The 14,687-nt window shown below is 41.2% G+C and overlaps 1 protein-coding gene across 1 annotated transcript in view; it reads right to left on the reverse strand.

Moving 5' to 3' along the window:
- Positions 1–356: 356 nt before the first annotated feature.
- The window catches only part of top3b (DNA topoisomerase III beta), a gene marked incomplete at its 3' end in the record, with an annotated part of 93,418 nt that continues 79,087 nt past the window's right edge, over positions 357–14,687 (reverse strand). Inside the window, exons 13-18 of the mRNA XM_083912407.1 lie at positions 13,849–13,977; positions 13,438–13,587; positions 11,174–11,274; positions 3,808–4,009; positions 2,740–2,927; positions 357–629 (exon numbers count right to left, since the gene is read on the reverse strand). Coding sequence (XP_083768533.1) covers positions 357–629; positions 2,740–2,927; positions 3,808–4,009; positions 11,174–11,274; positions 13,438–13,587; positions 13,849–13,977 — 1,043 coding nt within the window. The remainder of the gene's footprint in view (positions 630–2,739; positions 2,928–3,807; positions 4,010–11,173; positions 11,275–13,437; positions 13,588–13,848; positions 13,978–14,687) is intronic.

Raw genomic sequence — 14,687 nt, forward strand, 5'->3', positions numbered from 1 at the left:
CTGGTAGACAACTTGGTGAAGTGGACTGGACGGAATCACCGATAGCACAATACACGATTGTATTACCAAAGCTAATTGCCTGTCAGGATTTGAGCCAAAAGCTCAAAGTGTTATAATTTGTGTTGAAAATGTGGCACAGAAAATAAATCATTTCTATTACATTTCCCAGAAAACAGCATCTTAAAATCGAGAACAATATGACATTTTTTTTGTAATGTGAACAAAGACAAAACATTGTAAATACATATTTGACTTCAGTATAATTTAATAGACATGTAAAACAGCAGTCCATTAACTCACATATACGCCTAAAAACTACGTGTCAAGCACATAACAGAACACACTAAGCACGGACACTATACAAAGTAAGCTGCCAAAGCAGCCATTTTGTCTTTAGGTTTTTTAGGATTGCCACGGCGTCCCCTGCCCCGTCCACGTCCTCCTCGTCTCGCACCACCACCCCGATGCCTCATGGTGGCATGTTTGAGCTCCACCAGATCTTGGAAGACCGGATCACAGAAAACACAGCCAGTGTGTTGAGTCTCGCTGGTAGGAAGTGGAGTGCGAGTCTTGTTGAAATCAACAGCAACCAGAGAGGCATCACAGGCATCACAGCTCTCCTGAGCAACCTACATGAGAGAAGAACCGCAGCAATGTAAGACATTGTAGGAGCTGTCACAATCAAATCTTCAGGAAAATCACAAGACATCAATACTGAAGGATGGTGGACTAAAGAGCAGAGTTCTAATTACTCCACAACAAACAGCTTACAGAGCGTACGTTTTTATATCTATAATATCAATACTGATTTCACTTTAGTTCCCAGGGGATGAATTTAAATTGATTTGATGATCCCCTGACATTTCCTTCAGTGCTACCAGCAGGTTCACATTTAGAGATGCGTCATCCATCTTTAAATTCTACAGTTCCAACAAATGGACTTGGGGCTGAGAGCCACAGACAGCGTAGGGCAATCAGACAGTATTGAGAGATAGACTAACACATTGTTGGTTTGGGTCTTCTCTTTATTGATAACAAGAAAATGATGTGTAATGCCAGACTTTTCCTTTGAATTCCTGATTTAAAACCATGTGCACCTTATTGCATGATGAGAAATAATTTAACATTGCAAAACATTTTACGATGAAAGTAGCCCTGGTTTTGCTTCACAGGAGAATTAAAGGTGCTGAATACTGAAAAAAGTGGGCCTGGATTGTCTCCACTGCTTTTACAGTGTGTGTGTGTGTTCATGAGGAGTCCTCAATGTTTTAGATGTCAGTTTCATATTTTTTTATTATTCATATATATCAAAGTATATATATTCCAAAAAAAAAATCTGCTCCTCCCCCTCTGCGGGTGCGCAGGTGGTTGACCCTCTCTCTAAGCTCGGGTCCTCTACCAGAGGCCAGGGAGCTTGAGGGTTCTGCGCAGTATCTTTGCTGTTACGAGCACTGCACTTTTCTGGACCGAGATGTCTGAGGTTGTTCCAGGAATCTGCTGTAGCCTCCTCCAGCTTGGGGGTCACTGCCCCTAGTGCTCCGATCACTACGGGCACTACTGTCACCTTTACCTTCCAGGCTCTCTCCAGCTCCTCTCCGAGCCCCTGGTACTTTTCAAGTTTCTCGTGTTCCTTTTTGCGGATGTTCCCATCGCTTGGTATCACCACATCCATCACCACAGTTTTCCTTTGTGCTTTATCCACCACCCCGATATCTGGTTGGATTGCCATTACCATCCTGTCAGTCTGTATCTGGAAGTCCCACAGGATCTTCTCTCGCTCATTCTCCACCACCTTTGGAGGAGTTTCCCATTTGGATCTTGGGGTTTCCAGTCCATACTCTGCACAGATGTTTCTGTACACTATGCCAGCCACTTGGTTATGCCGTTCCATGTATGCTTTCCCTGCCAGCATCTTGCACCCTGCGGTTATGTGTTGGATCGTTTCAGGTGCCTCTTTGCACAACCTACACCTTGGGTCTTGTCTGGTGTGGTCTATCTTGGCCTCTATTGCTCTGGTACACAGGGCCTGCTCCTGTGCAGCCATGATGAGTGCCTCAGTGTTGTCCCGTAGGCCAGCCCTTTCTAGCCATTGGTAGGACTTCTTGAGATCAGCCACTTCAGTGATGTTCCGGTGGTACATGCCGTGTAGGGGCTTGTCCTCCCATGTTGGCTCCTCCTTGTTTATTTATATATATATATATATATACACACATATATATATATACATATATATATACACAAACATATATATGTGTGTATATATATATATGTATATATATACATATGTATGTATATATATATATATATATATATATACACACATGTATATATATACATATACATATTTGGTTCCATCCCAAATCCAGAACCCTGAGACTGTACGCAAGCCGTAAGGAAGGAGGCCGTGGACTGATGAGCGTGAGAGCCACTATCCAGGACGAAACATCCAAGCTCCAGGAATACATCAAGGATATATATATATATATATATATATATATATATATATATATATATTTACGAGAGGAGATTTGTCTCCGTCTTATTTTCAGTCTGGTGATATTAGGTTATCAGATATTATCATTTGCAGAAGGGAAAATAGTCCACAATTTAATTTGAGTATTGCACATTAAAGTAACAGCAAATGCAATTTCTTGATTCTCAATCTCAGTCAATATACATATACACAAAGATGTCAACAAAGATATCTAACTGGAGAGACATTAAGATTAATTTTATTACCTGCACTCTGTGTGCATGTTCAAAGAAGTGCACCACCACATTGCATTTATTACAGGCCATCCTCCATTTCGGTCCAGAGATGGGATCCAGCACCAAAACCCCGCTATCACACTCCACACACTGTCCGATACCCAGAGAGTTGAGAGAGTGCTGACATGATGGATGGGTACATCCATTGCATCCCATACCTGAGAGAAACAGAGGTCAGACAGTCAGAAAACTATAAAAGACAAGTGCCAGATTTATTTCAGAATTGGGTGCCGTGCAAATGTGTGCTTTGGTTTTCATTGATTTTTTGATCACAATTCATGTGTATATTCAGTTCCTGATTTACTGAGAGAGCAGCTCATTACGCAGTCAGTCACTCTGAGGGTGCTTTCACACCATCCTTATTTAGTGCGGTTGAATCGAACTTTAGTGCGTTCCCTCATTTGCTAGAGTTCATTTGTGCAGGTGGGAAAGCAGTGATTGTACTTGGGTCCGCAGTGGACCAAATAAGCGCCCGAGAACTGGTAGAAGAGGTGGTCTCGGTCCGCTTCTAAACTCCGGTGCGGTTCGTTTGTGGTGAGAACGGGATCGGACCTGGGTCCACACTCTCTGCAGAAAGCACTGTGCATTTTTGGACCAACCCAGCTTCTGTAGGCAGCTACGTGATTTACATAATGATTAAGTACCTCCCCTGTCATCACGATAACAACAACACACCAGCATGAGTCACCGCAGACAAACCTGGAGTAGTAATGTAAGAACAGAGGACCAACGACGTGCTTTTTTCCCCCTTTTTGTCCCAAACCTTTATTGAGCTGAAGTGCAGCTACATTTTGGTTCACTTCATCACGTCATCAACTGATTCAGACCAGATCAAATGAATAGGGGTGAAACTGAACCAGACCAGCTGGCAAAAAAAACCTCAACTATTCATTTTCACAACCAGTGCGCACCAGGGAAGTGGAACAGAAAAGGACTATCAGGTGTGAAAGCGCCCTTCGACTGAACCTGGTACTGTCCTCCTGAAACGCACTGTGAGTGAGGGAGGGAGGGTGCAGTAGTTTTAGAGTTTTACCCTACCTTTCTTCATGTCCCTGAAAGGCGGGTTGCTGAAGCAGTACGGACACAGGGGGTAGCTCTTGCCCCTGGCCCCAGAGGTCCACAGCACAAGCTCAAAGTCATCTAGAGGACAGCGAAGCTCCTTGTACAGCTTGATGGCTCCATTCTGGGGAAGACTGTAGGTCTCGTCACAGTGGGAGCAGTGGAGCCTGCTGGGCTTGGCCTGCAGATATGCATTAGGATCAGATGGAATTTAAGGAAATATTCACTTCCAAGTGCATCCTACAGACTGGGCAGGCAAAACAACAAGGGGTGAACATTAAGTTCTCGCCTAACCAACCTCAGAGATCTTGTACTGTATCCATTTATCAGAGGCAAAAATAAGGCTGGTATTGTCATCTTTTTGAGGGTGTTTGTAGTTGGTCTTGTAGCTACAGTAATTTGCAGTTTAAACCAGAATGCACACTAAATCAAACAGTTGTTTTACTGATGACCAGTTATACTGTTGCTGGTGAAAAATGTGAAAATAGACTAATTGGCTCTATGGCAAACTGGGCCTTCTGGGGCAGAGTCTCCTTTTTATGACCACCAGACTTCTTTTGTTACTTCTATTATCATGATTTATGATTCACACTTGTGGTAAACTCAATTTTACATAATATCAAAATTGGTTAACACTATTGTAACCAAATTCTGTGCACATGTTCAGATGCTTGCTCTGAGTTTCACTGCAGATGGGCAATGTTTATATTTCATAATTGACTGCACCCTTTTTTTTTTCTGAAATCAAGATTATTTTTTTTTTAAATATGTATCTTCTGTTTGCTATCCTACACCCTCTTCAGCAAGCGACATAGGAGAGACAGGGCCCCTAGGTAGAGGGATCTGCCTGTGCTAAGAGAACTAGGGTTACAATTAATTCTATCTCACAAAGGCTGCACTCGATGAATGAATGACATAACAGCGACCCAAATAATCTGGGTAGAGCCACCGTTTAACCTTGCACGGGTCAAAAGACAAGCAAAAGACACAGACAAAGAACAGAACATCCCTGGGTGAAGCCAGAAAAAGTGACTTTCAGATTTTTTATGTACCAAATAGTTTTATGAGATATAAGACTATGAGATATAAATGTTTGCCCTCAAAGGGTGGCTGATACTCAGCGGTAGAGCAGGTCGTCCTACATTCAGAAGACTGACGTTTCAATCCCTGCATTTCAAAGTGTCCTTGCTCCCTGCGCTGTGTATGGTTGTGTGAATTTTGTTTGAATTATCAGATGATGGGCAAGTAGCCTCTGTCATCAGTGTATTCAATTCAATTCAATACAATATAGTGCCCCATCCATCATCTTCAACTGCTTGTCCCTGGCGGAGGGCTGGAGCTGAGGCCAGCTGACACCAGGTGTGAGGCGCGGTACACCCTGGACAGGATGCCAGTGCAGGGCATATAGAGACAGATGGAGTCAAACAACAATTCACACTCACATTCACAACTACGGACAATATTTAGAGTCATCAATTAACCTAACACGTGCATGTCTTTGGACTGTGGGAGGAAGCTTGGAAAACCCGGAGAGAACATGCAAACTCCACAAAGAAGGGCCCCAGCTCGGATTCCAACCAGGAACCCTGTTGCTGTGAGGCGACAGTGCTAACCACCCACTCTCATTCCCCAATCCTACATAGATCAAATTGAAGAATGTAAAATTGGAATTATTCATATATCAGACTATGCCCCTGTCTTTTGGGGTATGTACATTGCAGACACAGGTCAAAAAGAATTACAATTTTTTATAAAGGAGAACGATAGTGAATACACAAATCCCTCACACTTATGGTAAACAACTAAGGCTTATTTAAGGGGCTTAACTATAACATACTGAAAAATAGGTTGAAAGAACAGAAACGGCTTGAGTAGGAATTACAAAAAGCTGAATCTGAACATAAATGTAATGGTTGCAATTCAAACAGACACAAAGTTATAAGAACTAGAACTGCCCTAAACACACTCCTATCTCAGAATGCAGAAAATATTTATTTAGACAAAAACACAAAAATATAGGGATATGCTAATAGATCAGGGATGTTCTTAGCTAATCTTAGCATCTTCAATAAATCTATGGATAAAATTTAGAAAAACCTTGGGAAGCTGCATTATACAAACTTCTTCCAGAGATTTATAAAACAGTTAAAGGTTCTCACTCTCCCCTAATAACATTCAAATCAAAAGGCTTCCTCAATCATTACAATTAACATGTTACAAAAGGCCAATAAGTATTCAAAACAGAGTGTAAAATACTTCTTGCTACTAGGATTAATCATATTATACCAAAAATGTGGCACATGACCAGATGGGCTATGATATTCAAACATAAGGAGATTATTTTTCGGCGCAGCTGCTGTAGGCTGCTTCGGAGCCGCAGTGAAGGGGGCGTTATTTGTTCCAGCGGCTGAGTGACCGGAGACGGGCAAAAACCAGAGTCAATATAGGCCAAGCATTCACTCCATGGGCTGAGAGAAAGGAGTTCAACGGCATTAAAACACACGCCCAAATGGCTACATTTCTCCTGATCGCTAACATCACTTTCATCTTTACTTAGCTGAAACGGCTAACGCTAACTGTCAGTCAAACTCATCTGTAGCTTGTATTGTATTGCAGGTGAATGTTCTCATTTGTCGAGGTCATCGTTATCCCCAAAGCAATTTCAGTCAAAAGCAAATGGACTTGGTTATTTGTCTAGGAAGACGTTTCACCTCTCATCCAAGAGGCTTCATCAGTTCATGTATGCATTTGACAAGGCTGGGACTGGTCCAACTAACTGGTTTGGAGATCCCGGTATTTAACCTCTCACAAGACCGATGATGTTACTGGAACCCTTTGTGCTCCAAGTGCCAACAACCTTCGTTAGAGTGACAGTCGTTGGTGGGAAGTAGGTTTCGACTTCGTTAATGCTCTATTGAGTCTTAAGGACAGTAGTTGGAGTCACAGGAGGCCATTTGTGAACAGTTGTTCTTTGAGGTTAGATTGTTGAATCTCCTGGGAAGGGATGAAAGGGCAGCATTGTAATTTGGAGATAAGTGGTTTCTCAGACCTCCTCCTCTGTTTAGCGATGGTTTCTCTACTTTTGCATAGATGGTTTCTTTTACTCCTCTTTCAAACCATCTGTCCTCTCTGTCCAGGATGTGGACAGGATGTTGTCATCAAAGGAGTGAACTTTCTCCTTGAGATGTAAGTGGAAAGCAGAGTCCAGGCCTGAGGAGTTAGCTCTCCTGTGTTGGGCCATGCGTTTATGCAGTGGTTGTTTTGTTTCTCCAATGTAGAAATCTTTGCATTCCTTGTTGCACTGGACAGCATAAACCAGATTGCTTTTGTGGGTGTGTGGTGATCTGTCCTTGGGATTTACTAGTCTCTGTCTGAGTGTGTTACTGGGTTTGAAATACACAGGGGTGCAGTGTTTGTTGAAGATCCTCCTGAGTTTCTCTGATACCCCAGAATACATAAGGAATGACTATATTGTTTCTCTTGTTTTCATTTTCTTTTTCAACCACTTTGGTTTTCTTTCTGGAAGTAGCTGCTGTTTTCACAAAGGTCCAGCTGGGGTAGCCACAAGTTGTGAGGGCGCCTCTCAGGTGCCTGCGGTTTTTCCCTTGGGCCTGTGAGCTGGTGAGTACGTTATCAGCTCTGTGTTGCAGGGTTCTAATAACTCCAAGCTTGTGTTCCAGAGGTGGTGGGAGTCAAACAGTAGATACTGATCTGTGTGAGTGGATTTTCTGTATACCCTAATGTGGAGGTTCCTGTCATTCTCATATGGAGTCACAGTCTAAGAAAGGCAAACTGTTGTCCTTCACTTCTTCTCTGGTGAACTTGATGTTTCTGTCCACTGAGTTCATATGTTCGGTAAAAGTTTGCACTTCTTTGGATTTTATTTTAACCCATGTGTCGTCCACATATCTGAACCAATGGCTTAGGGTTACTCCTTTGAAGGAGTTCAAAGCCTTGTCCTCTACCTCCTCCATGTATAGATTTTCCACAATAGGGGATACTGGTAAACCCATGGCACAGCCGCGTTTTTGTCTGTAAAAAATGCCATTAAACTGGAAATATGTGGTGCTCAGGCACAAATCCAGAAGTTGGCTAATGTGGTCTGGTTTGAGATTTGTTCGGTTGTGTAAGGAGTTGTCCTGTGTGAGAGTCAGAGACATAGACTAGTACATCCCAAGGACAGAACACCACACACCCACAAAAGCCATCTGGTTTATGCTGTCCAATTCAACGTGGAATGCAAAGATCTCTACATTGGAGAAACAAAACAACCCCTGCATAAATGCATGGCCCAACACAGGAGAACTAACTCCTCAGGCCTGGACTCTGCTGTCTACTTACATCTCAAGGAGAAAGCCCACTCATTTGATATCAACAATGTCCACATCCTGGACAGAGAGGACAGATGGTTTAAAAGAGGAGGAAAAAAAGCCATCTATGTAAAAGTAGAGAAACCATCGCTAAACAGAGGAGGAGGTCTGAGACACCACTTATCTCCAATTTACAATGATGCCCTTTCATCACTTCCCAGGAGATTCAACAATCCAACCTTCAAAGAACAACTGTTCACAAATTGCCTCCTGTGACTCCAACGACTGTCCTTAAGACTCAATAGAGCACTAACGAAGTCGAAACCTACTTCCCACCAATGACTGTCACTCTAATGGCGGTCGATGGCACTTGGAGCACAAAGGGTTCCAGTGACATCATTGATCTTGTGAAAGGTTAAATACCGGGATCTCCACACCAGTTAGTCGGACCAGTCCCAGCCTGGTCAGATGCGTACATGAACTGATGAAGCCTCTTGGATGAGAGGTGAAACGTCTTCCTAGACAAATAACCAAGTCCAGTTGCTTTTGACTGAAATTGCTTTTGGGATGACTTGTATTGTATTATTTTTTTATTTACATGTTTGAAATAAAGCATTCATTCATTCAGGATTTTATCTGTAAAATTGAAATGTTGGGAACTGTATTGCATTAATTCTAATGGACCACTGAGAACAAGACAGGGCATTTCAGGAAAAAACCTGCTATTGAAGGGGTAAATGTTTTGACTATGAACTGTGGGTTCCTGGTTCAAATCCATCAGGGGACCTTTGTTAAATATCATTCCCTGACTTTTAATTATATAGCTACTGTTGATTTGGTAGTGAATAGTTGAATTCCTGTTGAACTCCAAAAAGACGAAATGTATGCATTTCAGAAGGGCTCAAACTAATCACACAGATGACTGATTTATATGAAAAGATCTCCATCCATGATATCCATGATGGTATCCAGAAGTTATGACTACACCTGTTTCATGTGCTGTATTCCTTATAAACTTTAATGACTGACGCAGAAAAAAATCCTTGAAAACTGTAATGAGTCAAAGAGACCACATGTACATCCTCATACACATGGAGCAATTTAAACGCAAGTTCCTTATCTTACGCAGCTCCCAGAGGACTTCATACAAGGATTACCTTGTACATCACTTAACAGTACCACAAAACCCACTATACATATATTCAGTTACAATGATAAAAAGCTCTCCAGTCTCATGATTTATTCACGAGTATAAAAGTGGTTCTGTCGTCAGTTGGAAATGGTAATAGAGGGAGCGCTTCAGATTACGCACTTAAAACTCTTTTTTTAGCTAACTTTGAAGGTCAGAGCTCAACAGCCAGACATCATGTTGTCCAAAAAGGAACATAAATGGTGCCTTGATTATAAATTAATTGAGTTACATGAATAGGGAGAACATAATAGAAAGGGGTGGTGCTCTGTATGTGGAAAGGGGTTATACTGAACTGGCTAAAGAATGATATAAGAAACTGTCAATAAGAACAGAAATGAGCAAATTAAAGATATGGTTTGACACAAACAACAGTCATCACATAGACCCATTTTAATCTTTGTCATAGCAATGTGGGCATTGTATACACATACAGTGGAGATCAAAATGAGTACATATTTTATATTATACTTTATTTTATATATTAGTATAAATTCTTGATTTATTGTTCAGAACTTGATAGAATATCAGCTGTGGCTATACCACTGCTGTACTAAAATGTTTTTTTAAATAACCAAGGCACTTCCACGAAAACCTTTATTTTTTGATTAAGAGTGGGTTTCTTAGACATTACTTTGTTGGCAAGGATTTTCCAAAGATTCTCTATGGGGTTTAGATCTGGACTCTGACCATTTCATTGTTTCAATATTCTGAGCTTCAGTGAAGTGCTTCACCTGTTTTACAGTGTGGCAGAGGGCATTGTCTTACATGAAAATTGCAGCTGATTTGGAGACAGTTGCAGTGAAGGTATTGCATGTTGCTAAAGGAGCTTCACATAAACATTTGCATTCACCCTGCCATGTAGTTGTACCTGAGGCCCAACTCCTGCTGAAGAAAACATCCCCCAAACCGTGACACTTCCTCCTCCAAATTGAACTGACTTCTTTACACACTTTGGGTTCAGTCTTTCCCCAGTCCTACGCCCAACAGAATGTTTGGTCACTGCAGAGTGGTCTTTCTGTCCAAAGAGTCTTAACCGATGAGACTCTGTGTGCAGAGACTGATCCATGCCCTGTTAAGAACTGAACTGGCGAGCAACTCCAGCTGCAGTATTGAACCGATTCCCAAGTTAGAGTCTTTGCAAAATCCTGTCCTCTCGTGCACTTGTTTTCCGTGGAAGACCAGCCTTTTTGAGGGACTTAAATTAATCTGTGTCCTTGTAAAGTTTCAATATTCTTGAAATCACAGACTGTGAACGCCTGTGAGTACATCCAGTCTCAAATACCATCTGCTGGACAGTATAGCCTGACTGTTATATCCAAAGAAAATTGAAGTATAAGCTGTAGTGTGACCGCACTATATAGTCTGAGTCTTCCCAATGTTTTTCGCTCTTCATTTATTGTTTTGAATTTATTTTTTGTATCTCTCTTTTATTCCACTTAGTAGAAGGGGATTTTTTTTAGTCTTTATTTTCCTCCATGTGGGGTTAGAAACAATAACATTGAGTGAGATGATTTGCTTTAAGTGTGAAGGATCCAGGGAATGATCTTAGAGGAATGGAACATGTAACTTACCAATGTGTCTGTTGTCAAGACAGGTCAATGGTTTTGTGTTGAGCTGCTTAAAAACAGGATGTTTAGTTAACCTTAAGTTAAGTTGGACACTACGTTGTTGTAGTATTACTAAGTAATGGTACGTTCAGGTCAATCTGCCCTTTCATCATATTTTGGAGCATGCAGCACCTTTGAGGATTGTGTTGTACGTGCATTATTTACCTTGACAGACACAGATCAAATCTTCAATCATGCATTCTTCATATGATAACAGTTTTTACTGTTCTGCTGACCTGGATGTACTTCATGAAGCGGTGGCACTTGCCACAGCGGGATAGGGGTTTCCCAGTGGCAGCAATGGGGGAAAAGGAGACCTCCATCAACTCATCCATGCCTGGAAAACAGAACAGACAGGTTCTGTGCACTTTAGTTGCATATGACCAAACCAAGTTGTCACATATGTCTGAAGTTAATTTACATTGGTTTATTCAGGACTTTAACTGCGCTAACAATTGCTTTAGAAATTGAACCATTTGTTGTATCTTCTCTTCTCTCTGAGGACATGATTGATCTTTACACATGATTTTGATTGATAAAGGTAAATGGATTCTCCTCCTGACTCTTCCATAGAGTGGAAGAGGAAAATCAGTCCAGAGATTCATCCCTTAAAGTCATCCATTCACCTCTGCTGCACATCTGGCAGAAGAGTGATGCTTTGAGGCTCACTTGATCTATCAGACTATCTTGATGATTCAATGCTGTTTATCCAACCACCTGCTCCATATTGTACCAGTGCCATTTACATCTGAAACTAGTCCCAGAGTGTGGTGATGTTGATGGCTGTGTAAAGCCTGTAGCTTCATACACAAAAAAATGAAAAGCATACACAAGTGTATTATTATTGGAATGTATTATTGTCATACACAATTGTATGATTTAGGATAACATTTCTAAAAATCAGTTTTTGCTTTGTCATGATGGGTTGTGTGTAGATGAGAAATAAGATGGATCTATTTTGAATTGAGCAAATGGCTGCAAATGAACAAAGAGTGAGAAATCTAAGGGGGCCTGAATACTTTCCGTACCCACTGTAAATATAATTCTGACTGGGCACTCTGAGTTCATCTGGAACGCCACAAAAGACCCACTTCCTGCTGGCCAGGCTGACCCCTCCTCTACACCTTCACCCTCTCTACCAGCCAAGGCAGAGCCACAAGTGGTGCTACTGATGGACTTCAATGGGGAAATGTGAAGCCGAGATGCCCCTTTTCTGGCCAATCTGTTGTGTTCAAGCACAGCAGGAACACTGGACGTGTGAGCTGCTACACAACTCTCAAGAAACACACCCTCACACGCAAGCCCATGTCACCCTGCTCCACCACACCATCCCCACCCACAGCTTCTACACCGCACACCCAGAAAGCTGTTTATGTAACTCAAAATGTGATTAACTGATTGACTGATAGAAGGATTGATTGGGTGTATGTAGGATGTGTTGTAAAGTTGTCGCTAGAAAAGCACTATATAAATGCTGTCAATTTTAACCATTCTTCCTCCCCCGTATGTTAACATTAATTTACTGGAATATTAAAAATAATTTCTTGCACATTAACACAATTTGGAGACACAGGTGATGCAGTGTAGTGTGTGCACCTCTTCATCATCTTCTGTCTGTTGCTCTCTCTCCACTGGGACTTTAAGGAAGTGTCTTACTTATAGTAAAATAAACAAGTTATTCACCCAATTAGTTTGCTTTGGAGCCTGACTGTAGCGTATAGTAACATATAGCAACTTCATGAAACTTGATGTTTTTAAATCAAATGGCAACTACAATCCTAATGAAGAGAAATGCAAGGACTACTACATAATATAAATCATGCTACATAGGCTAACTTCTGACCCTTCCTTCTGTTTTGGAGACCCCAGCGGGACGTTGGCTTTGTCATGTCTTTATGCAGCTTTGGTAGAACAAGCTCTCATTGGCTATCAAAAAGACAATTGAGACGATTGTAGCCAGTCATTTTCCCTTTCTAATTTATAACATGGGTAGTAACGTTGGGGGAGCTGAGCTAAATCAATGTATACCAGAACAATGTATAAATGAATGCAAAATGTGTTAGAGTCATCTAAATTTTTACTTTTTTACTTTGGAGAGGTTCTGTAAAAATTCCCTAGCTCCCATAAGGTTAGGCCTAGATAAAATGTATTTATATATATATATGTTATAGTTATAGTTATATGTGATGATTTTGGATGTTTTAGTAATTGAAATATGACTTACATGTATTATAGATTGTGACAAAAGTGATTAAGTTATATTTATTGTCTGAAGACATATTTTTTAAAACCCAAAGCCTGTTTTTGTAGCTGCATTCACAAAAGATAGTGACTGTGTACTTGTCTAACTCTGTAAAATGTTTGTTATGTTTAGTTATTCGAGAGGTTTGATTCAAATCCTTGTTATTCTTTTTTTAAACCAACATAAAGGATTTACACAATCTTGTACTTATTACAGACAGTCCCTTGGAGGAGCTTGTGATACTGTGAATTAACTCACTGGGGATGGAATCCACAAAGTAGTGAAACTTCCTCTTGAAGATATCCAGCGTGTGCTGCAGGACCTGCTGGTAGTTAACCTTACCCAGAGCGATCAGGTTCAGCTGCTTTTCTACAGCGCTACGTATGGTGGGCAGTACCAGCTCTGCATCTGCAAAACGCACACACAGCCAATCATTTGTATTTTAATAGCATTTAAGAAAAGCCACTCAAAAACTTCTATTCTCATGAACACTGTGGCTCAAGAATTTGAATGAACTGGACCATTCTGTCTGGTTTCATGTCTCAAAGGGTTGATTGTATGGGACTACCAGCATTAGTTGACAAAAATGAAAGAAGATGATTTAGAAATGTTCTAGAAACATGCAATTAATACAAAGCTACCAATTTCATATACATATCAGCAAATGACCTGTCTTGTAGTAGCCATGGACCAGAACAATGCCCAGGTTTGTTGGCTTCAACTTGCGTCCATTCTCTACTGTCACATAGTTCCTCTGGCAGATGTTGTTAATGTGGACAGGGATGCTGGCATCAGTACCTGGAGGTCGCAGGACAGAAGACAACATCTGTAATTATTTTCCATCTGCAGTTGAATACTTGTGGTTGTCAATTCCCTAGGCAACACAGACTGGCCACATCAGTTAACAGTTAACGCTACGGCCTTTACGTACACCCTTTTAGGTATGCCCTTTAAGTAAACTAGGCAACAGTTAGTTTCACGGCTGGTGATAGCTTCCCCCGCTCTCTCTTGCTCGGAGTGTCTTATGTTTAGCTACTCCTCTGCCTCCTTTAGTGATAATGGTAAATGTAATAAGTGTAGTGTATTTGTAGCACTGGAGGCGAGGCTGCCAACAACCAACAACCCAGTGGTGGGATCAGGAAGCAGAGTCACAGTTTAATACACCTCTCTGCACTGCCCTTATCACAGATGCCCAGGAAGCAGAGTTTCAGTCTTACACACCTCTCTGCGCTCTCTGTGGAGCATTTTCCAGCTCAGTATAGTATACAAACGCTGTGTGCCCAATGATCATCTAAATTAATTAAGTCAAAAATTAACAGAAGAGGAGCTTCACAGAAAAACCTGATATAAATCAACACCAAATCTGTGATAATGCAACAAAATCATAAAATAAAATGTGGACTTTTAAACATCAGATCTCTGTCATCTAAAGCTGTATTAGTAAATTATCTGATATCAGATAACCATATTGATTTACTCTGTCTGACTGAAACCTGGCTGCGTTATGA

This window comes from Echiichthys vipera (assembly GCF_963691815.1).
Source record: "Echiichthys vipera genome assembly, chromosome: 4".
In the NCBI taxonomy this organism is placed as follows: Eukaryota; Metazoa; Chordata; class Actinopteri; order Perciformes; family Trachinidae; genus Echiichthys; species Echiichthys vipera.